Source organism: Schistocerca nitens, chromosome 2, assembly GCF_023898315.1.
Source record: "Schistocerca nitens isolate TAMUIC-IGC-003100 chromosome 2, iqSchNite1.1, whole genome shotgun sequence".
NCBI classification, from domain to species: domain Eukaryota; kingdom Metazoa; phylum Arthropoda; class Insecta; order Orthoptera; family Acrididae; genus Schistocerca; species Schistocerca nitens.
In genome coordinates this window covers 292,025,807-292,051,161 of record NC_064615.1, presented here as the reverse complement: position 1 = coordinate 292,051,161, position 25,355 = coordinate 292,025,807, and the positions used below count along the sequence as shown (strand labels likewise).

Genomic DNA, 25,355 nt, shown 5'->3' with positions numbered 1-25,355 from the left:
AGGAAAGAGGGAAGGAGAGGGAAAGACGAAAGGATGTGGGTTTTAAGGGAGAGGATAAGGAGTCATTCCAATCCCGGGAGCGGAAAGACTTACCTTAGGGGGAAAAAAGGACGGGTACACACTCGCACACACACACACATCCATCCACACACACACAGACACAAGCAGGCATATTTAAAGACCAAATATGTCTGCCTGCGTCTGCACACGTGGGGATGGACATGTGTGCGTGTGCACGAGCGCACACCCGTCCTTCCTCCCCCCAAGGCAAGTCCCCCCGCTCCCGGGACCGGAACGACCCCTCATCCTCTCCCCCAAAACCCACACCCCCCCATCCCCCCCCCCCCTCCCCCCCGACGAGGCAACAGCCCGCCGCGAAAGCCTGAACCTTGTGTGCATGTTCGTGTGTCCGTCGACCCGCCAGCACCCCCATCTGGCAAGTCACATCATCTTTGTATATATATATATATATATATATATATATATATATATATATATATATATATATATATATATATATATATATATAACAGAGGGAAACATTCCACGTGGAAAAAATATATCTAAAAAGAAAGATGATGAGACTTACCAAACAAAAGCGCCGGCAGGTCGACAGACACACAAACAAACACAAATATACACACAAAATTCAAGCCCCCGCAACAAACCGCCGCCCCACCAGGAAAGAGGGAAGGAGAGGGAAAGACGAAAGGATGCGGGCCCCAAGGGAGAGGGCAAGGAGCCACTCCAATCCCGGGAGCGGAAAGACTCACCCTAGGGGGAAAAAAGGACAGGTACACACCCGCACACACACACACATCCATCCACACATACAGGCACAAGCAGACATATTTAAAGACAAAGAGTTTGGGCAGAGATGTCAGTCGAGGTGGAAGAGTAGAGGCAAAGAAGTTGTTGAGAGACAGGTGAGGTATGAGTGGCAGCAACTAGAAATTAGCGGAGATTGAGGCCTGGCGGATAACGAGAAGAGAGGATATACTGAAGGGCAAGTTCCCATCTCCGGAGTTCGGATAGGTTGGTGTTGGTGGGAAGTATCCAGATAACCCGGACGGTGTAACACTGTGCCAAGATGTGCTGGCTGTGCACCAAGGCATGTTTAGCCACAGGGTGATCCTCATTACCAACAAACACTGTCTGCCTGTGTCCATTCATGCGAATGGACAGTTTGTTGCTGGTCATTCCCACATAGAATGCATCACAGTGTAGGCAGGTCAGTTGGTAAATCACGTGGGTGCTTTCACACGTGGCTCTGCCTTTGATCGTGTACACCTTCCGGGTTACAGGGCTAACCCCTTTTCGCCTCTTTTCACACCAGATCTCCATTTGCTTTCTACTTCACCTTTATCTCTCCCCACATATTTTTATATTCATTTTCATTTCAGCCTCACGTTACACTTTCGACCTTCTAGTACCATGTCACCCGCACAACACCCCCACAACGACCCCATTAAGTTTTATTTACATTCCCTCCGCAGACATGCCTTCGCCCTAGCCAGATTACGCTCCCATATTCTATTTTCTCAGGCTTGTCTGACATTTGGCATTACCCCCAAAGGCCTCACACTTAAAGTTCCCATCTCTGGCTGCAACCCTTCCTTCCATCAGTCCCTATACCAGTTCCAAACTGAACAATCCATTGCCCTCACCCACCTAATCCTTCACCTACACATCAACTCAGCCAATGAACACACCCGTCAACTCCTATCCTTAATAAAAGTCCTTAATCTTTCCTCTCCCTTATCCACACCGGCTGTTCAGAGCATCCTCCTACAGGCCAACCGTAAATTAGAACAGCATGCCACCCTCCACCTCAAAAAACTATCCAATCTCCTGGTTTCCCACCTCCGGAAAGGCAACTCACTCACTCTTCACAACCTTTCCAGCAAACCTCAACCACCTCTCATTGCACACAAACCCAGTCTCTCCCATCTACTCAATCTCCCACTTCCAGCTCCACTCCCTCCAAAACCTCAAAATTCCTTTCAACACAATCTGGAACCACAACACCCTAATTCAGTAGTTAACCTTTCCTCCAAACCTCTCTCCCAATCCGAAACCTCTGTCCTATCCAAAGGCCTCACCTTCAGCCCCACTCCCAGATTCAACCAAACAGCCCTCGTCAAAGATTTACTGTCCTACACCCGTACTCTCTGCTGGAAATATCACTTTGCCACGAAGAAAAATGATCCTAATCCTACTCCTAATGATCCAACTCCCCAAGACACCATCCAAATTGAACCCTGCCTGGAACAGTTCCGTCCTCCGTCACAGCGGGACCCACCTCCTCTTCCTCAAAATCACCCTCTCCAAACCTTCCAGGAATTTCTGACTTCCAGCCTTGCATCTCAATCCTTCTTAAAAAACCTCAATCCTACACCCAACATCACCACTGCTGAAGCCCAGGCTATCCGTGATCTGAAGGCTGACCGATCCATCGTCATTCTTCCGGCGGACAAGGGTTCCACGACCGTGGTACTTGATCATCGGGAGTATGTGGCTGAGGGACTGCGTCAGCTTTCAGACAACACCACATACAAAGTTTGCCAAGGTAACCCCATTCCCGATGTCCAGGCGGAGCTTCAAGGAATCCTCAGAACCTTAGGCCCCCTGCAAAACCTTTCACCTGACTCCATCAACCTCCTGACCCCACCGACACCCCGCACCCCAACCTTCTACCTTCTTCCTAAAATCCACAAACCCAATCATCCCGGCCGCCCCATTGTAGCTGGTTACCAAGCCCCCACAGAACGTATCTCTGCCTACGTAGATCAACACCTTCAACCCATTACATGCAGTCTCCCATCCTTCATCAAAGACACCAACCACTTCCTTCAACACCTGGAATCCTTACCCAATCTGTTACCCCCGGAAACCATCCTTGTAACCATTGATGCCACTTCCTTATACACAAATATTCCGCACGTCCAGGGCCTCGCTGCGATGGAGCATTTCCTTTCACGCCGATCACCTGCCACCCTACCTAAAACCTCTTTCCTCATTACCTTAGCCAGCTTCATCCTGACCCACAACTTCTTCACTTTTGAAGGCCAGACATACCAACAATTAAAGGGAACAGCCATGGGTACCAGGATGGCCCCCTCGTACGCCAACCTATTCATGGGTCGCTTAGAGGAAGCCTTCTTGGTTACCCAGGTCTGCCAACCCAAAGTTTGGTACAGATTTATTGATGACATCTTCATGATCTGGACTCACAGTGAAGAAGAACTCCAGAATTTCCTCTCCAACCTCAACTCCTTTGGTTCCATCAGATTCACCTGGTCCTACTCCAAATCCCATGCCACTTTCCTTGACGTTGACCTCCACCTGTCCAATGGCCAACTTCACACGTCCGTCCACATCAAACCCACCAACAAGCAACAGTACCTCCATTATGACAGCTGCCACCCATTCCACATCAAACGGTCCCTTCCCTACAGCCTAGGTCTTCGTGGCAAACGAATCTGCTCCAGTCCGGAATCCCTGAAACATTACACCAACAACCTGACAACAGCTTTCGCATCCCGCAACTACCCTCCCGGCCTGGTACAGAAGCAAATAACCAGAGCCACTTCCTCATCCCCTCAAACCCAGAATCCCCCACAGAAGAACCACAAAAGTGCCCCACTTGTGACAGGATACTTTCCGGGACTGGACCAGACTCTGAATGTGGCTCTCCAGCAGGGATACGACTTCCTCAAATCCTGCCCTGAAATGAGATCCATCCTTCATGAAATCCTCCCCACTCCGCCAAGAGTGTCTTTCCGCCGTCCACCTAACCTTCGTAACCTGTTAGTTCATCCCTATGAAATCCCCAAACCACCTTCCCTACCCTCTGGCTCCTATCCTTGTAACCGCCCCCGGTGCAAAACCTGTCCCATGCACCCTCCCACCACCACCTACTCCAGCCCTGTAACCCGGAAGGTGTACACGATCAAAGGCAGAGCCACGTGTGAAAGCACCCACGTGATTTACCAACTGACCTGCCTACACTGTGATGCATTCTATGTGGGAATGACCAGCAACAAACTGTCCATTCGCATGAATGGACACAGGCAGACAGTGTTTGTTGGTAATGAGGATCACCCTGTGGCTAAACATGCCTTGGTGCACAGCCAGCACATCTTGGCACAGTGTTACACCGTCCGGGTTATCTGGATACTTCCCACCAACACCAACCTATCCGAACTCCGGAGATGGGAACTTGCCCTTCAGTATATCCTCTCTTCTCGTTATCCGCCAGGCCTCAATCTCCGCTAATTTCTAGTTGCTGCCACTCATACCTCACCTGTCTCTCAACAACTTCTTTGCCTCTACTCTTCCACCTCGACTGACATCTCTGCCCAAACTCTTTGTCTTTAAATATGTCTGCTTGTGCCTGTATGTGTGGATGGATGTGTGTGTGTGTGCGGGTGTGTACCTGTCCTTTTTTCCCCCTAGGGTGAGTCTTTCCGCTCCCGGGATTTGAGTGGCTCCTTGCCCTCTCCCTTGGGGCCCGCATCCTTTCGTCTTTCCCTCTCCTTCCCTCTTTCCTGGTGGGGCGGCGGTTTGTTGCGGGGGCTTGAATTTTGTGTGTATATTTGTGTTTGTTTGTGTGTCTGTCGACCTGCCGGCGCTTTTGTTTGGTAAGTCTCATCATCTTTCTTTTTAGATATATTTTTTCCACGTGGAATGTTTCCCTCTGTTATATTTATATATATATATATATATATGTATATATATGTATATATATATATATACAAAGATGATGTGACTTGCCAGATGGGGGTGCTGGCGGGTCGACGGACACACGAACATGCACACAAGGTTCAGGCTTTCGCGGCGGGCTGTTGCCTCGTCGGGGGGGAGGGGGGGGGGGATGGGGGGGTGTGGGTTTTGGGGGAGAGGATGAGGGGTCGTTCCGGTCCCGGGAGCGGGGGGACTTGCCTTGGGGGGAGGAAGGACGGGTGTGCGCTCGTGCACACGCACACATGTCCATCCCCACGTGTGCAGACGCAGGCAGACATATTTGGTCTTTAAATATGCCTGCTTGTGTCTGTGTGTGTGTGGATGGATGTGTGTGTGTGTGCGAGTGTGTACCCGTCCTTTTTTCCCCCTAAGGTAAGTCTTTCCGCTCCCGGGATTGGAATGACTCCTTATCCTCTCCCTTAAAACCCACATCCTTTCGTCTTTCCCTCTCCTTCCCTCTTTCCTGATGAGGCAACAGTTTGTTGCGAAAGCTTGAATTTTGTGTGTATATTTGTGTTTGTTTGTGTGTCTATCGACCTGCCAGCGCTTTTGTTTGGTAAGTCTCATCATCTTTCTTTTTAGATATATTTTTTCCACGTGGAATGTTTCCCTCTGTTATATATATATATATATATATTAAAAAACACAAAAAAATAAAAAAAGTTGTTATATTAACTTAAGTATGTTGTTAAATTAACTTAATTATGTCACATATTGGAAAATTTGACTTGTTCCACATCATTACGAAATATCGTATTCATGATCCATGGAACTAGTATTAATCTAATCTAATCTGTTGGCAAACAAGAACTGAAGGTCTGAGTTTTTTAGTCATTTGGTTTTGAGAAGGGCCCTTATCTAGTATTTGGTTTCCTAGTGCACATGCGTATTTTACTGCAGATGCTTGCTACAGTTACACCTCTGGCTAGTCAGCATAGAGAACAGTGATGCATCACAGCACTGAAAGGTTTTTTAAATAAATATGGCTGGAACTTGTTGATGGCCAAAACAACTGCAAAGCACTACTTCTCAGTTGTAGAGAACATCAGCTATCACATTATTAGCTCCTTCGAAAATTTTTACTAGGACTACCCCTATCCCAAAACCATTAGCATTAATGTGAAGTTCTGCTTCAGCTTTCTCATCATACAATGCTAGAACTGGAGAAGATGCTAGCGCCTTGCAGGGTACATAGGCTTAGTTAACCACGTGAAAGTACCCATTCACCAGTGGGCAAGTGCACAACCGAAGAAAACTGCTATATGGCTCATCCACACAGGGGTTCTGTTGTGTACTGCTGCATTATGCCCACATGTAAGCAACTAAAGATCATCAGGAGTCTATGAAAGCAGTCAATGAATGGTATAAGTATGTAAAATGAATAAATAGAAATAATTAAATAACTGGGAATTAAGGTAATAACCCCAAAGGATTATAATGTAGGATTACAGCACCTTTGAATTTTACTGTTGATTTATTCACAGAAGACAAATTTACTTTGAGTGATGGTCCAACACAGGATAATACTATCCACATTGGTACAGATGAAATTAGAAATAACTGTTTTAGCAAAATGAGCAGAGTAGTTGCAGGAAATGGCTACTCATAAACCAAAATCATTGCATAGTGCACTGAAATTCAATCAGACTGCATAACTTCCCTGAACTCCATAAATTCAGTCAACACAGTTTAACAGTCTCAAAACAACCAAATGATATGCAGGCTGACTTAACTTCCAAATACGCATACATACACCTCACTCAGAACACACTTGAGCACAAGCAGTAATCTGTCTACTCAACTAACCTTAACTCAGCAGCTCCCACTGGAAAAAGATCCAGATACCAGCAATGCACACTCTTTCCTCAGTTATATCATGTGACATACTACCTAGATCAAATTATTCTCTGCATGCCTGAACATCATTTGTTTATACAATCATTTTACAGGTTCTAAATATTCCCAGTAAATACATCATATAGTTTAGCAAAGTTCATTTAAATGTAGTTTCATTTCATTTACACGTCATATAATACATTTTCTTATTAAATTTTCAACATTGCACAAACCGGAACACCAATCAGTAGTAGAAAGTGCTCCTTTACTCTTTTTTGTCAGTTCCCCACTATGTTATTTAAAAAATGTTATGAACAGCAAAGTTGCTACTCATCATATAGTGGAGATGCTGAGTCGCAGATAGGCACAACAAAAAGCCTGTCACTTGCATTTGCATGTGCGTGTTTGTGTGTGTGCATGTGTGTGTGTGTGTGTGTGTGTGTGTGTGTGTGTACATGTGTCTGTCATCTACTCTTGACAAAGGCCTTGTTGGTTGAAAGCTTATTTGTGACAGTCTTTTTGTTGTGCCTATCTGCAACTCAGCAGCTCTGCTATGTGGTGAGTAGCAACTTTCCTTTTCACAATATTTTTACATTCCATGCTGGATTTCATGTGTTATTGAAATGTCTTATTTACACATATGACTGTGCAATTTCTCATTAAATGAACACAGACAATTAAATATTACTGTAAATTATCCATGCAGAGAGTAGCTGCTTCACGTGTTTATGGATAATTGTTTTTTCGCGCACAGCATTAGTAATCTAAGATTTTTGCTTATAATAAAGAGGTAGTTTAATTTACCCTAATTCCACACATATTCATTTGTTAGCAGATTTCATGTGTTAAGAGTTGCTACATTCTGTACACAGACAATGTGTTAGTCATCATTGTCATAGTTGTTAAATGATTTTAAACACAACTGTCAATAATAGCAATTTATTTTGTATAAGTGGTACAATCATGGTGACAGTTTTGTAGGAACAAATACAGCCAGAATCTCACCATTTTAGCATGCTGTTGCCAAGCAGTTCCTCAGTTCCCCCTCTCCCCTCATCGAAAATTCCCTGCAACATCTGCCCAGTCTGGACTTATATGTGTTGCTTGGCAATCACATCACAACATTCCACTATAATTATTACTCAACAGCAGATGACACAGGGCTGTCACTCTCAAGGCTGTCACACTATGTGACACTGTGCCCATTAACTTACAGCCTCCTTAAGGACAAGAAAAGATCTTTCTTGCACCTCGATCCAGGAAAATTTGGTGTCTTTCTTCAGTAGTTCATGCAAGGGATATGCCTTGGTACAGAAGCCCTTTATGAATTGCAAGTAGTACAGGCATATTCTGAGAAAACTTCTCACATCATGAATGTGTCAAGGAGTATGAAAATTTGTGATTGCTCTTATTTTCTCTGCATCAGGATGAACTCCATCACCATTAGCTAGGTGCCCCAAGATTTTCTTTGGTAACAGAGACACACTTTCAGATTCAAATGGAGATCAAGTCTGAACACACTTCAACATAGTTGTTAGGCAGCTTAAATGTTCTTCAGATATCTTAAAGAAGTGACAATGTCAACCAAACAGCAAAGACATGTCTTCCAATTAAGATGCAAAGGTCTACCACACTGCCCACAGCCAGGTTGAGGGGACATTAATATTATGACAGCCACAATATCTCTACATTTTGCCACGTGATGATAAGTGTGACACACTTTTAAATGTTATGATATTTTAACATTCTCACCTGGTCAGAAACCCAAGAGCTTTTCATCAATAGTTAGTTAGTTAGCTAATTACATGTTCCATGGATCATCTGAATGATTCTTTTAATGAAATGATGTGGAATGAGTCAGTTTACAGAATACATATATATCATTAGTGTTAACGTTAATGAACACATTATTATTATTATTATTATTATTATTATTATTATTATTACTGCTCACTTTTATGCCATCAATAGTTTCTTTCTAAGTGATCAATTACTCCAGAAAATGATTCCGCATGACATTATTGAGTGGAATAATCAAAATATTTCAGTATACATTGGGAAAGATTATATCCACACATACAGCACCTCTACTGGAAGAAAATGCTCTGCAGCTTCAAACAGCTGCAGAAAGAACGTACAATGAAAGTACAACTTCTCAGCACATTAGCTTTCCTTCAATGGTGTCAAAATGAGAATATCCTACCACCCATAGAAATTGAAGACCAATTGAATATTACGACAAGCAGGCATGCCCATAGCGAGATCGTGCATTCGCTTCACATGGAAAGAGTTGGACAAGAATGTAGGTACCCTGCTCACATGTCACCTTTGTATAACAAGTGCACCACCAGCACACACTTTAGTGTGTATGAACTGCAGTTCTTACGCTGTCAGCGAGGTACAGAAACACACTGCTGCAAAACAGCTCCACAAACTTGACGGACTGTCAAGAACTTAGATGATCAACAAGAAGGAGAATAACATGAGAACCATTGTAAATTTGACAGAGAAAGTATTGGATTCAGCTACAACTTCAGCCCTTGTTAATAGGGTGAATTCCGCGCCTGTCCTGAGGACCATACCAAAATGAGACACATGGAGGACATAATATGAGGCTTGCCAAAGGAAGAAGTAGAGGACATCAGATGGGGACATGCAGGGTCATTGCAAATCCCGACTTCCGAAAGCAAATGTGACTATGGTGGAGCGGGAGGCTCTCTGATCTCTGAGAGACAATGCTGACACTATGGCCCTTCCAGAACACAAAGGGAATGCAATTGTACTGATGTGCATCAACAACTAACAGTATAAAAGTGGTTTGCCACTACAGGACCTGGCCTACAAAAAGCTCAAGAGGGATCCAGATTTGATGGTGACTAGAAAACTGTGGCTCTGTTGAAGAGCTCAGATCTACCAGAAGAAGAGAAGAAGTGGTTGTATCCCTGTAAGGACTTCCCAAATTCCACAAGTAATGGGCACCTTGCGACCTATACTAACACCACTAACTCCCACAATTATGGACTGGCCAAAAATTGGATACGTTTCTAAAGTCTCTTGTGGGACATTGTAGCTACCACATGAAGAATTTGGTCAATTTCATGAAAGCTCTTCAGAACATGCGACTACAGAGGGATGACCTGTTCGTGAGCTTTGATGTTATGTTGCTGTTCAGAGGAGTATTTTTATCAAGATTCTTTGGTGCTTCTTAATCTTTGCATCTTGCAAACAGTTAAACTTTTTCAACATGCACTGATGACCACTTACTTCAAGTGCAAAGGAGAGTTTTATGAAGCGATAGATGAAGTGTCCATGGTATCCTGACAGGCTTCTGGGAACACAAATCTTTGCCTGGAGGGGGAACATACAAACAGCACTTGACGAGTTTCTGGACCACCTTAACAACACCCATCAACACACTGCATTCACTATGGAAAGAGTGGGGAGTGGTTGTCTCTATTTCTCTGAAGTATTAATCAGGAAGAAGGCACACGGTACAGTAGACCAATCAATACCGTATTTACTCGAATCCAAGCCACACTTTTTTTCCGGTTTTTGTAATCCAAAAAACCGCCTGCGGCTTAGAATCGAGTGCAAAGCAAGCGGACGTTCTGAAAAATGTTGGTAGGTGCCGCCGTAACTAACTCCTACCGTCGAATATATGTAGCGCTACACAGGCATGCTTTGTAGGCACAAAGATAAATACTGGCGCCGAAACCTCTGCGTCAGTAAATAAATTTAAAAAAAGGTGGAAAACCAGCTTTTTTTTCTCCGCCCCGACTTTCGACCACTGCATTTTCATACATTATCCAACAAAGTAAATACAAATGACTGGCAAGACTGTTTGGGATTTTTGTCAATGTGGCCAACTCTACGTTCTGAATTTTTTCTGCCTGTGAGAAGAGATTGTTGCTAATAGGAACCTGATGAAATGTGAAGCACATGCAGTATTCTCTTCACCACAAGAATAATACGAATATAAACATTTGGCCATGTATTCTTTCGTGTTTGCTGCTATCTCATTTAAATCCTGTCTGCCTAATAAACTACGAAACTAGAGTGAGACAACAGCAAACGCGGAAGAATATACGTATCGTGTCATGTTTATATTCGTATTATTCTTATGCCTAATAGTGATACAGTCAGAAATGAAGCACGGCAACTGACTAGATTTTTAAATCTAAGATGATTCTAATTTCTGTGCAGAATTTGATGTACTAAAGAAGCGGCCGCAAATATTTTCAAACGGAGAAAAATTTTCGCCTAACTCTCGTTCAGAGCATGTTCTATCATACGAAGTCTATTATTTGGTTCTTGTTGATCATTATCAAAGAAAGCAGCACTGTAAGTAACAACAAATAGCAGTCTCTTGCCATTGTTTCGCTAATGAGACGATTCCTCTCTTTTTTGTTTTAATTGTAAGCGGCGGTAGCACGCACAAAAGCAAGCCATGCCACGAGCGGCGACAGGCCGTAAACACGCACTATCAGAATGCGACAAACAATGAATGACAGAGTAAAGTAATGCATTTTCAGCTTAGAGAGACGTAAACACCTATAACAAAGAAAACGGCACTTATCAGATCAAAGCAAAGTAAGCAATCGATTCAAACCAGACGAAGCACGTGAAAAAGGAAGGGTACCTTATAAATACGGACGGAGCGCCTGACGCATAGCAGCTTAACTGCTAAGCTTACGACTCGAACCAAACTACTGTAGCTGTATCGTCATTCATTCGACCTAAATTGTGTCTCATATTACAATGGACCAACTTTGTTTCGATTTTGAGGTGTGGCCTAAAACTTTTCTCCCCCCTTGAATTTCGAGTCTCAAATTTCAGGTGCGGCTTAGAGTCGGGAATTATTATTATTATTATTATTTCCTTTATTTCGAATCCCATTTTTCAGGTGCGGCTTAGATACGAGCGCAGCTTGGATTCGAGTAAATACGGTATATAGGAAGTGCATCCACATAGACATTTACTTGCATGCAACAAGCCGCCATCATCCAGTGCAACAGCGGGTAGTGCTAACCATCCAGATACATCGGGCATGCATCATCTGTGATAAGAAAAGATTCCAGCCAAACTACAACATGTGAAGGAACTGTTCTGCAAAAAATTTGTGCAAAGAGGCACAGATTATTAAGGCACTTCAGAAAGGAAAGTTGCAGCAAACTAAGAAGAGGAAGAAGAAGACAGGAGACTTGCTTTCTTTCCTTACTTGCTCTCAGCCAAAACTGTGGAGCTGCTTAAAAAATCCAATATAAAAACCATCTTCTGACCACTGTCTAAGATGACAGAGTATTTTGGCTTTGCAAAAGACCCACTAAAACTTAACATACCTGGGGTATACAGCATCTAATACATCTGGCAAAAGCAGTGCTGTATCTTGAAGTACTGCGACGAGCACATCAGGAATATACAACTTGGACAAACAAATAAATAAGTGAGAGCAGAACACAGTACAAACGAAGACCACACTTTTGACTTTCAGAACACTAAGGTACTATGCCAAGCATCTTGTTACTGTGACAGCATTGTTATGGAATCCACAGAAATAAGGAGTCACAAGTACCTGGTCAATAGGGACAAAGTTCAACACGGTGTCCTGTGCTAGTGGCAATATAATGAGACAGCATGCTCAGCATTGTTCTTCATGTGATATCATCCATAATGCCCAGAGATTTGAGTATGGTCTTTGGCACTCCTACTACCCCCACCACAGCAGCCTCGCATCCCTCCCCATCCAATGGCTAGACAGCACCCTGCCACCTGTAGCCATATCAAAGAGGCACATTCGCAGTATAAACATTACGACATCTGCAACATTGCACTTCGTTGGAAGATGACAAATATGACACTCTTCAAAATGCTGTGCTATTTTAACACTGCCACTCAGCTGGAAACCCAAGGGCTTTTCATAAATCATTAACAAATAGTTTGATACAACTGAATACTTCTTCACTGGTTTCCCAACAAAACGGTGCTCTAGAATCATCAGCATAGTATCTGTACTTAAGATATATCATTTATGTAAAATAAGAAGGGTAATGGGCCAAGTACTGACTCTGGAGTAACATCCGACCACATCTCTTTCCAGTTTGAATGGGTGCTCTCATTCTTATGCTGAATCACTACTCTTTGCTTTCTACATTTTAAGCAAGAAGATAGCTGATGAAGAGCTTTTCCTGGAAGCCACATGTAGCCATTTTACAAAGAAGCAAGACATGGTTTACCATATTCAATGTTTTAGTGAAGTCACAAAAGATGCTGCTATATGAATCTTGTAATCAAGACACCTGCTTACTTTTGTAATAAGTTTATTAATTGTTTGTTTTGTAGTGTGGCATTTCCTGAATCCATGTTAGTTACCAAGGGTGATTTTGTGTATTTTATAACAATTTTCTTTTTGGCTGTACACTGAGGGTAATGAACTGAGGTGACAAAAATCCTGGGATACCTCCAAATAACATGTCAGACTTTCTTTTGCCAACATAGTTAAGCAACTCAGTGTGGCATGGGCTCAACAAGTTGCTGGAAGTACTATCCAGAAATATTGAGCCATGTTGCCTCTATAGCTGTCCATAATTGCAAAACTGTTGCTGGTGCAGGAGTTTGTGCATGAATTGACCTCTCAATTACATTCCAAAAATATTTGATGGGATTCATGTTGGGCAATATGGGTGGCCAAATCATTTGGTCAAATTTCCCAGAATGTTCTTCAAACCAATTGCGAACAATTGTGGCCTGGTGACATGGCACATGTCATCTGCAAAAATTCCATCACTAGATGGTCTCCAAGTAGCTCAAAATAATCAAGTCAGTCAATGATCGGTTCAGTTGGATCAGAGGGCTCAGTCTATTCCATGCAAACACAGCCTACACTATTATGTAGCCACCACCATCTTGCATAGTGCCTCGTTGACAACTTGTGTCCACGGCTTTGTGGAGTCTGCGCCACACTCAAACCCTACCATCAGCCCTTACCAACTGGAATCGGAACTGATCTGACCAGTCAACCAATATGGTTATGAGCCCAGGAGAAGTGCTGCAGCCGATGTTGTGCTGTTACCAAAGGCACTCACAACAGTCGTCTGCTAACATATCCATTAACACCAAATTTCACCGCACTGTGTTAACAGATACTTTCATCATACATTCAACATTGATTTCTGCAGTTATTTAATGTGGTGTTGCTTGTCTGTTAGCACTGACAACACTATCCAAATGCCGCTGCTATCGGTCATTAAGTGACAGCTGTCAGCCACTGCACTGTCTGTGGTGAGAGGTAATGCCTAAAATTTGGTATGCTCATCACACCCTTAGACATATGTCACCTCAGTGTATGCTGCCCTTTTATGGACTGGTTGTACTTCTGCATATTTCAGTTTTTTAGGAGAGTTACATTCAAATGACAGACAAGTCATGAGGGAGAGAGAGAGGGGGGGGGGGGGGGGAAGTCCTATATTACAACATACAGTCTTTACATTATTATTATTATTATTATTATTTTATTCCAGTCCATCTTAATGAGTTCAGATTTATTATGTTAATCACATTTTTACAAGGTATAGTTTTAAATCTGATATTAGCAGAACTGTCTTGTTGATGTCAGGATAAATGTATGGAGTGAAAGCATTCTCTACTCCACTGGAATCAATAAATTGCCTGCACTTCACAGATATCTATGAGATTCATAATAGTTTCACCAACTAACCATCTACTACTAACTTAGATTTTGTTGATTGATGAGATGACTTTTGATTTCTTACTTGCTTCTAGGATAAGCTTACTATTAGCAGTTCTCTTGGCTGTTTTACTACTCTCTCAAAATCGTTTTATACCTTCCTTTTTACCTGAGTAAGGAACCCTGGGTCATGGTTGACTTAAGTCACCACATGCAATTCTCTATTTCTAAAGCTGGGTATGTACATGAATAACTTTTGGAAAATATTCACCTACACAACAAACGCAAAAGGACAAGTGGTATTCTAATTCAAAGGCTGATATTTAAATTGGCCAACTTGTCCACAATCAGCTCCCTGAAAGTTTTTCAAAAATTACCATGTCACCTTAAATTAAACCGTATAATTGATTGTCAGAAAGTCCATTTTATAACATAGAATTCTTTGATGTAAGTAGTGTTAACACAATATTTTAAAATGCAAAGTGTACTCTGTATGTCTGTAATTTAAGCAATGAAGTCTCTTCATTGCATGTGATCAATGGCAAACAAAGAGTCTACACTGCAGTGGAGACTAGAATAGGGCACAAAGCCAAAATGCAGTTAACGTTTCTATGTACTATCTTACCTTTTCTTCTCGTGTAAGAGTGCTTGTACCGCATGCTCCAGCCTCACGAGGTTGCATTTCTAAAACTGTACGAAACAAGGTCTCTGATGTGGTAGTCAGAAAACCTATTTCTGCATTTGGATGCAGCCCATATAAATATGGCGTCTCTGCTGGCAGGTAAGCATCAATGTAATTATGATAACCTTGTAAATCTGTATTTGGAGGTGCTAGGAAACCAGGTGCCAAAGAGAGGTCACCATCAAGGAGCTCTGGTCGTAGGTACTCTGAAAGGTATGTTCGACACAAGTGACGATCCCAGTCATCGGTAATATGACCCCCATACATTATTTCTCCAAACAGATAACGAAGATCTTCCCATGGTACTTTTGCACTATTCTCAAGATAGTTATACAGGACATTCACACTTATTGTCAAATCACCTGTAAAAATAACTATGTTTCAAAACACACAATAAGTAAGTAAAAAAAGAAATACTGGAAACACACTTCAGGAAAACAAAATTCATGTTTTCAGAACAAAGCTTACCAACATTGAAAGGATAAATTCTGTTCCAGCCTTGTGGCCCAAATTTTCGACGTTCTGCTATTACTGCATGGAAGTAACAGAGAGAAAATAATATAGCTTTAAATTCTGCTTCTTTTGTGCTCATCTCAAGTGTCTCCTGTGAAAAATTATCAAGGGCTTTATGAAGATTTGCAAGCATTCCTGTAGGTGGCTCATTAGTAATTTTTATTGAAGACTCCAGAATTCCTTGAGGGATAATGTGGAAAGCTGGATCTGGTGATGGCTCTGCACTCATGAAAAGACGAAAGTTGGGATGTGCTATTTCAGCACAATGTTCCATTTTTTTCTCCAAATATGGCAACCAGTTCTTGACGAGATGAATATTCTGTAGTATAACCCAATGCCCTTCCCTAGCAGCAATGTCCATTGCTTCCTCAGCAACAACTTCCTGGCCTTGACCCAAAGAGACATTGTGAAAATTGTGTTTATCAAATGTAAAGCCAAGTTTTCTTCCAACTTTTTCTACATCTTTTAGTGGATCAACGCCTGGTGACAATATAAAGAACACTGGTGTGCTTGAACTCATTTCTTCATATGATTTTGAAAATTCAATAGTCCATGATTCAATGTACTTACTGCCTAATTTTTCCTCAATAAATACTCTCATAGCATATGTCATTCTGTCAGGCCTCAAAGCTCTCAACATACATAACCGTTGCAATGCTGACTTGTTCTTCCACTCCTGAGGAAACTTCTCTCTCTCAGGTGTTTCTGATTCCACAAATTTTTTCCATCGCTTCACTGAAGCTTCTATGTCACGGTCGAGATTTCTGAATTCGTCCATTGCAGAAAGTGTCTTGATCCCACCCCAGCTCAGATTAGTAAGAAAATCAACAGGACTGGTAACATTAGGGTTTGCTGGGTATCGTAACAAAAAGTCAAGTTCTGCTGGGTCTATCTCATTATCCATTAAAAGAATCTGAATAGCCATCTGAGCCATAAAAATTAATTTGTCACATTCAAAAAGTCCCCGACTTGTATACATATAAACACCAAATGTTATGCTGTCAATGAGATTGAATACCCTTTTCTGAATGTTATCATCTTTTCGTGCACACATCATTGCATTATAAAAGACAACACTGAAAGCCTTCAGTGAAAACTGGTATATTGGATTTATTTTGTGCAGGTCATTCAAAATAAAGTACAGCAGTGATGCTCTTGTAGCCGCTGAGCGGTACTGTTCTCTGGCTTCGTCAATCTGAACAGAAGTTACCTTAGCTTCAGAAACTTTTATCTCAATTTCTGCTGCAGTCTTCTTTGTGGTCTCCAGATTTATCACTAGGGCTGTGTCCTTCAAAATATTTTCTCCTGCAGAAGCTAACCTATGCAGAAGGTCATCTTCAAGCATTTTAAGTGTAATTTTGAAATCATTCTGTTGCTTAGTGAGATCAGCCTTCAGTTTCTCTAGATCTGGGCGTTCAGCTTTTACAACCTCCGCTAATAGCTGTTCTTCTAATCCATCTCTTGTAACAGTAAAATTAATCAGAGTTGTTTGTGCTTGCATTTCAGGTTTATAATGAGGATTTGCCAACTTGGTGTGCAAAATTAGTCGAAAGTTTGGATTATAATCAACTTCCCTGTCACCAATTTTTATAGCTTTTCCTTTCTTTATCAGATTTCGACTCAATAACGGATCCAGAACAGCATCAATTGATTCACCAATATTTTCAATCAATACAGTGTCCCCATTTGACAGAGCCCCTTCAATCACTTCAAGATACATTTTCTGCCCTAAGCGAACAATTTTTAGGCTTTCTCCATATTTATTTTTGATCCACTTAATTCCTTGGAGCTGTGGATCTATCATAAGTGGCCAACGAGTTGAATTAGTCAAGATTGTTGCATTTTCTGCGGACATTCGATCACTTGGTAGGCCTTCATTGTTCCACTTGGCAATCTGAGCATCGTCAGTTAGTAGAGTCAAGGGATCCACATCCAGTGTAAGCGGAATTTGTGGATCTAGCTTTTTCAGGTAAGGAAGCCAATATTTTTCTTGTAGGTCAATTCTGTATTTCCGAGTGAAGCAACCGACATAAGAAATAAATGCTGTTACCAAAAGAACGTCACCAGGCAGCATGTTTCCAGCTTGTTTAAGAGTAGCCACACTTTCTCTCCAGCGAATGTTCTCTGATCCTAGGCCATTAACAAGACGATTTGCTAAGTCAATAGTGAGTGAAGTAGAATCAGCTTCCTGCTGACATTTTACTTTTTCAGCAACAGCTTCTTCAAATTCATGTGTTAATGTTGCCAACTTGGCTTCAAGGGAATTCAGTTGGTCTTTCAGGGAATTTAATCGTTCCCTAGCTGCAGCTAGCTCTGCATTGGCTTGGTTCAGTGCACGTCTCTTTGGCTCAACAACAACATAAACTTCATAGAATTTCATGATGTTTATAACCCAAGCACAGAGACCTGCAGCGGCAAGTGACTTGCCCTGTATGTTTTCAGGTACAAATTCTGGGTCTTGAAGGTATGGTTGCAAAGCTTTAATTACCTCAGGGTGGATGTTTTCCTTGTCATAATGTATTAAACTGTCCAGAAAAGAATCAACCTTTGCCATCATAACTTTACACGCTTTCCAGCTTCTATCTTTAGGGATTCTACCTTTTGGTGCAAACAGGACCATGACAGCAGCAGTAACATTGACCACTGCTGGTGGTGGTGCTCCAAATGATTTAAGTTCTGTGAGGTTACTTTTATTCAATGTATTCAATGCTTCTTGAGCAGCAACAAGTGCAGGTTCAGCCTTCATCAAATCTTCCTCACACATTTTTTGCTTTTGGCTCACATCTTCTTCAATTATTCTTACCTTTCTTTCTTCCTCAGCAGCAATTGCCTTTTCCTTAGACACCTTCTCTGTTTCAACCCCAATAACTTGTATTAATTTATCAGCAGCGTCATTCTTTTCTTTAAGAGTCACCTGCTGATTTGCCAGGACTTCTTTCAGACCATCCACTTGTTGAGCAGTGCAAGCTAATTTTTCCAGACCATTTGTTAAACGATAAATACGAGCTTGTAGCTCAGCAGTTTTTTCGTGCAGAAGTTTTGAATACAAACTGATCTGTTCTAAAAATGATTTAGGTGTAGTGTAATTATAGCGACGTTCATTTTGTAAATAAGTGAGTGACATTTCATTCACAACTGTGTGCACATAAGCCATGAAAAGAGACACAGACTTGTGTAGCTTTGAAGGTAGCACAGAAATTTCTGACAGGAAACGTTCTGATACGGATTCTAATGCCTTCTGTGGCCATTCATGAAACCAATTAACAGATGTGCAGTTCACAATTGCTGGGAACTTACGAGCCCTTACACGTAATGTAGATCCAACTGGAGAAAAACACAATACCACCTTTAGCTGTCGGCGAACACGATCGATAAAAAACTTCCAACAGTTTTCTTTGTTATCAATAGAACCTGATGCTTTAACTTCATTTCTTAATCCAGAAACAATATTTTCTACTTCATCATCAGAAAACAATTCTGGAATCTCTCCAGATGCTAGCATGTCATTCACAAGAACTAAGAACTTCTCTTCAGCCACTTGTGAATCAGTCATCAGAAACATTATCCCCACACTTTTCAAGCCAGCTTTGTAATAGAGATTTCCCAAATCTGATTTCATGTCATTAATTGCATATCCTTTTCGTAACTGGATCTGGAAGACTTCAAGAGATGAAATAAATGCTGAAAGACGAGATAATGACTGTTTTCCACTGCCACCTACTCCAACAAGAAGGGCATTTCCTCTTGGAGATTCCAATATGCGATTTATACGACACACATGATGCATTGCATCCTCAAACATAACCAAGTTCATGGCAGCTACAAGATCATTATACTGTGCCAAAGCATCTTCAAGTAATCTTCTCAGTACATTCCAGTCTTTCACAGGCATGTATTTGCTTTCTCCGATACCATCTGCGAAATGACAAAATATAAGTGGTTTATGAAATACACTTTCGTCCAGTTCTTCAAATGATTTCTTAACAATGTCATGTAGTATTTTGTTAAAGCTTTCAATATCACTATTGTCCACAAGTTTATCTCCATACACACGAGTTGCTTCATGCATCCACAGCCGTATCAGTTCATTTTGATTTGGCAAACAATCAGCAACAGTGAAGAGCATTGCCTGAAAACACAAATTGCAAAAAAAATTAGCACTCAAATCTTGTACTAACAATATCTTATAAATAGCTGGAGAATAAAAGGGGTAATAATGCAATGAAAGGAAACAGGACAAGGAAGGACACTCCTAGCTAGACAATAGAGGTCACGAGGTCCATCCAACCTTCGAAGAAAAGATTGCTTGTCAAGGAGGCCACCTACACAAATGATAAATAGTGCTGTCTGTGTGTGCCATGAGGGCCTGACTGCATCTGAGCCTGAGATGTGCAGAGATCTTTGCTGGAGTGGGTAGTGGAAGGGTGTGTGTGTGGGGGGGGGGGGGGTAAAGAAGAGATGTGGGGTGAAGAGGGTGAGGGTTGGCAGGGTAGAGCTGAGATGATGACATCAGCGCTACCTTTGAAAGGGTGTTGGGACATGGTGGGAAACCCTGGAATTCTCTGTGCTTGACTTCATTAAGTGCTTCACAACCTGTGCCATCTGGATTCTTCCCACAACACCAAGCTTCTCTAAATAGAGCAGGTGGGAAACCTCCCTGCAGGTGGGAAACCTCCCTTCATTCCTATAACCTCCCTGGCATCCACTTTTGCTAGTCTCTGCCTTCCACCAGCCTATTCCTTTCCTTGCATCCCCCAAAGATTGTGGCACCTGGCACCTTACTATTCCATTGATGCATGCTCCCACAGGCAGCATTAGCAACTTTCTTCACCCCTAACCTGCTATCACATCTCGTCCCCATCCCTTGCTTCAGGGATGTGGAATGAGTCAAGTTAAACATTCAGAATGAAGTTTTCACTCTACCGCAGAATGAGCACTGTTTTGAAACTTCCTACCAGATTAGAACCATATATGACTGAGCGAGACGGCACAGTGGTTAGCACACTGGACTTGCATTTGGGAAGATGACAGTTCAAACCTGTGTCCGGTCATCCAGATTTAAGTTTTCTGTGATTCTTTTTTTTTAAAAAAAGAATCGCTCCAGGCAAATGCCAGGATGGTTCCTTTCAAAGGACACGGCCAGTTTCCTTCCCTACCCTTGACGCAATCCAAGTGTTTGCTCCATCTCTAATGACCTCAATGTTGACAGGACATTAAACCCAGTCTCCCTGCCATTTCCTTTAGAACTGTGTATCAGACACAATACCTTTCCGATGAATGAGACTTGTTACCGATAAAACAGTACAATAAGTTATCACACGGAAAAGCATGACTACTGTGTGAATCTATTATTTATTTTCATGTGGCAAGCCAAGTTGAGAGATGACATGCATTTTAAAGGTTGCACCGTGAATGCAGTAACTTTAGAAGAGGAAGTAACTGAGTGGGTGTGATATCGAAGTTCTGTTCGTCACTAGTCTTCTTTGGAAAAGCATGTCATCCCAGAAATAAATGACTTACTAAAACAACGACAGTATAGAGTTTGGAAGATAAATGAGAACTGCAATGCAAACAGTATTCTGAGCTGTCAGTAAGAACTATCAAATTGAGATTTACATTCCCGTTCCGAATTATGAGGTTACTGGTAAGAATCAAATATTTGTTGTATTACATTTTTGTTTTATCAAAAACAGAAAAGCACTGTTGTATCTGTTTCATGATATTTTTATACTGTGCTCAACCACTGCCTTCCAGGGTGCTCTACTGATGCAGTGAAGCCAAAATAGTATTTAGCATCATTCACTGTTCAAGATACATGAGTTAGAAAGAGAAAAGGGACCCCTTGTAAAAGAAATAAAATTTTCAGTACAAGCAGAAACATTTGATAATATCTGTAAATTTATGTCATTCTGTACATGCTCATATCGATTTGAAAGTAGTTTGAACCCAACAGCAGTCAATAATACTGTTAAAAGCAACTGACATCAGTCTTCTGAAAATGGACCTCTTGTTTTTATGCGAAAATAACACTGGTACCATAAGAGACTGCTTTTCAAAATCTCTCGGCTGTGTATGCAATGTTTCACAAAATAGCATCACCAAAATTTTAGAGGCATTTTATTGAGCTCAGAGTAGTTTTGTATGAAAGAAGAATATTTTGTCATTACAATGATACCAAACAAGATAAGTGGACCCTTTTTATATCAGAGTTATAAATGCCTACAGATGTTGCCAATATGCAGTTGGCCATAACACAGAATAAAAGAACCAATACTTTGCCAAAAGAAAGCAGCACAGAGTTCACTAATTTCTCTCAATTTGGGGCCAATTTATTTGGTTTTAAATTTGCGAACATTGCAATGTGCTATAGGTCTGAAGAAGTTAACCTTGTAATATGAAATGTTAATTTGAAAAACTCTGTACCATTTGGCAAAGGACATTCAAAGGGTAACATATATGCAGAAACTGTTTCTAAATATGTCCAATTAAACAATGGTAATAAAGTGAAACTTTAAAATGCATTACCTCAAAGTATCTATTTTCAATCACAAATATTCAACATATCACAACTCACTCAAATTTATTTAAAGTAGGAGAATGATGACTGAAAACATACACAAGATTCATTCTGGAAAGAAACCCTGTGCTGAGGCTATGCCATTTCCCCACAATATACTTTCTGCAGGGGGTGTTAATTCTGTAAGGTGTGTGAGGGAACTGTGACGTCTGCAAATTAGAAGAGATGCACTGGCACAAGAGAAGCTGGGAGGGTGGATCTTGGATTGTGTCCAATTAGTTGGTATTTAGTGGGTGTACCAAAAGCTCAGCAACATATGTTGTTAACATTAATGTAAAGTTCACCATCTTTACTGAAAATTGTGCAGTCTTTAAAGAAATTTTCTTCACAGTTCTTATACTACAATAGATCAATTATACATAAAATATAAATTTCAAATGCAGTCAAGAGAATAAAATGTTTTTAATCTTACCTGAAAAATATTTGATAAGTCTCGAAGATTGAAGATGTAATGAAATTTTAAGGCCGTAGGAAGAAACATTGCTGCCATTTTTTGGTGTAACGCCAGTGCTGCTTTCACTAGTGCTGATGAAATCTTGCAGACATTGTTGCTGAATTTAAGTATTGGATTTGCCAAGTGTTGACTGAGGATTGAGTGATAGATGTGAAACAGTGGTTCATCAGATGGGAAATTCACAGCAAAGACACAGAAATGTCGCTGAAGTCTAGGATTGATTGTAAAACTTCCTGATGTTGGGTTCATGCATGAGACGTACTGACAGTTGTGAATGTCCTTAAGTGTCAATTTGTTGCGATCATACCAATGGCAGTAATCAAAATATTGCCGTATTAATGTATGAGGCTGTACAGTGCCGTATGCATCCACTTCTGGCATGTTCATGTCATCAATGAAATAAATCATTGTCTTATTTCCAGGTGGTCCAAAGTTGCGTCCTGCTTTCTTCTCCAATGGTTTTTCCAGAACTTTCTGTAGCATTTCGGATGTCGTATAAAAGTTGAAAGGTACATTGGTAATAACATAGTTCTCTGACAGACTTCCTAATTTATCAGCTACAATAACACTTTTGCCTGAACCAGACACTCCGACAAGCATAAGAGGTAACCTCTTTTGCATCAATAGATCCATAAAATAACGTATTCTAGTAGTTTCATTTGTGGATACCAAGAATGACTGCAAAAAGAAAAACATGTTCTTGAGCATTCTGTAAAAATAAACAATGTTATCACAATTATTTTTCATTATGATAATAGGACAGAGAAAATTAGAATGATAGCTAAAACCTCTCTGTCCATTATGTGTACAATAAGAAGAGTTCATATTCTTTAGTTATTAAAGAATGAAAAAGTTACTTAGAATGCAAACAAGAAGAATGACTAAAACTTTAATTATTAAAATATATGGCATTCAGTAGCAGCTAAACAGGGCAACAACAAAAATTGGAAGTTCAAACTCTGGCAAAGATAGGTATCAGCAGCTCGTGCTTTTTGAACACTTGTTTCCACAACAAGGTTCCATGACACGGCTTTCTCCCATTTAGACATTATAAATTATTGTGTATTTCTGTAATTCTTAGCTCCTGTAGATCAGTGGTTGCTATACAGCATCGAACATAACTGAAATTAATTGATTTCTTGTGTGTAGTCGTCTTGTGTATCCTTCAGGAGTAGTAGACAATAATCAAAATTGGAGGACCACTGGAATTTTCATCTAAATGCATGTAAAGCATTATATTAAGTAATGTCGTATAATCCGCTTGTTTGCTAAGGTCAAAACTACATCCTCTTAACTGCTCATTGCCACATATATTGCAAAGATGTTAAGTCAATACTGGTCTACCATTTCCAAACAAGACTAGGCCATTAAGTCGCCTTACACAATTCCATAAAATAATCAGAATAATAGTAATAATGTTAAGACTGGTCGGGAAGTTGTCCTTATATTGCACCACTTCTGACTGTGGAATCAAATGACATAATATTTAACTGGTGCACCTACCATGCCTGCTTCAGCCTCAAGATAACTGTATCCACAGCTGTACTGAATAGTAAGCTGTCATGTTTATTGAAAGTGCCTCCATAGATTATTTTTTGCTAATAACTTGTCTTTGGAAAATTATCTTAATTAAGATGGCAACTTACAGCCCAGTGTAATTTAGGAACCGGTCATTGTGAGGCTGAAGCAGATGTCGCAAATGTGGAATGTAAAGATTCTTATTTGTCAATGGGCCAAACGCCACTGACATCACATCAATTAACATGGAAATGTAAGGAAGAGACCACCAACCATACATTAGGAAGTTATCATTTGAGAATGGACAAGTAATACTGAGTCAACACCTCACAGAAGCTCAAGAAATTTTATTGAGAGTAATAATGTTCAGTTGGATTATTATATCTGAATGAAGGTTCATTTTAGAAGATGCATAAAATTTCAGAATGACTGGCCAGCATTTAGTTCACACAGCAAAATTCCTGTACTGCCAATAAGATATATGAAAGTAGAGAAAACTACCTAGTGTCAATTTAAAATTAATTGATAGTTGGTATCTGTGATGGCCACTACAGTGTTGCCACGTCAGTTGCCGGGTATCCCTCAGTTGTAGGTAACACACAAACATGGCAAGTCACTTCACAAATGTTGTTAACATGTAATGAGGAGCAATGTTGGATGTGACCACCACAAGGTATGTCAGAAATGCAAGATACACTGTCAAAAGCTGGTTTTAAGTGACTTATGACTGAATAGCAGCAGGAGATGAATTTTGTAGCCCTGAATTGAAATTCACATCCTAAGCTAACCACAACCTTGTGATGTGTAATGTAGCCAAGAAAGTGATCGTCAACAATCTGTGGCAAAGCTAAAATCACAATCGCTCTGTACATGGCAATTAAAGCTAACCTCTATGGGAAAACTCAAGACAGAAAATGTTCACTTTCGATGCTAAAAGCCACTGTAACTTCATGCTTATCATTGGTTACCAGAAACTATCCTCTCACTGGCTACACATAGCTGCCATGTTACCAGATGATGAGCAGCCTTTGTTGGCACTTAGTTGCAGATTATAGATGACACAGGCAAATTTCAGATGAAAAAAGAATGATAGGTAGAACAATAAGAGCAAATAAAAAAGTCAATACAAATATCAAACGATGTGGCAAAGAAATAGAAATTTTAAAAAAATTACATTTAAACCAATTAATTGAATAAAAGTGAAAATCAAACTCTTTAACTCTTTTGATTAGATTTAGAAATAAAAAAAATTCACAACATTTGATGAGGTTCAAACCTATGGCCTTCCACATACTCTGACTATTGCACTAAAGTAGAATGCTGACTGAACTTGTTATAGTTTTGG

At 40.8% G+C, this 25,355-nt stretch overlaps 1 protein-coding gene across 1 annotated transcript in view; it reads right to left on the bottom strand.

Moving 5' to 3' along the window:
• LOC126234993 (dynein beta chain, ciliary-like) overlaps positions 1–25,355 on the bottom strand; it is a 732,993-nt gene that overhangs the window by 57,068 nt on the left and 650,570 nt on the right. Inside the window, exons 45-47 of the mRNA XM_049943730.1 lie at positions 22,451–23,170; positions 15,417–19,590; positions 14,892–15,310 (exon numbers count right to left, since the gene is read on the bottom strand). Of these exons, the coding sequence (XP_049799687.1) occupies positions 14,892–15,310; positions 15,417–19,590; positions 22,451–23,170 (5,313 nt within the window). The remainder of the gene's footprint in view (positions 1–14,891; positions 15,311–15,416; positions 19,591–22,450; positions 23,171–25,355) is intronic.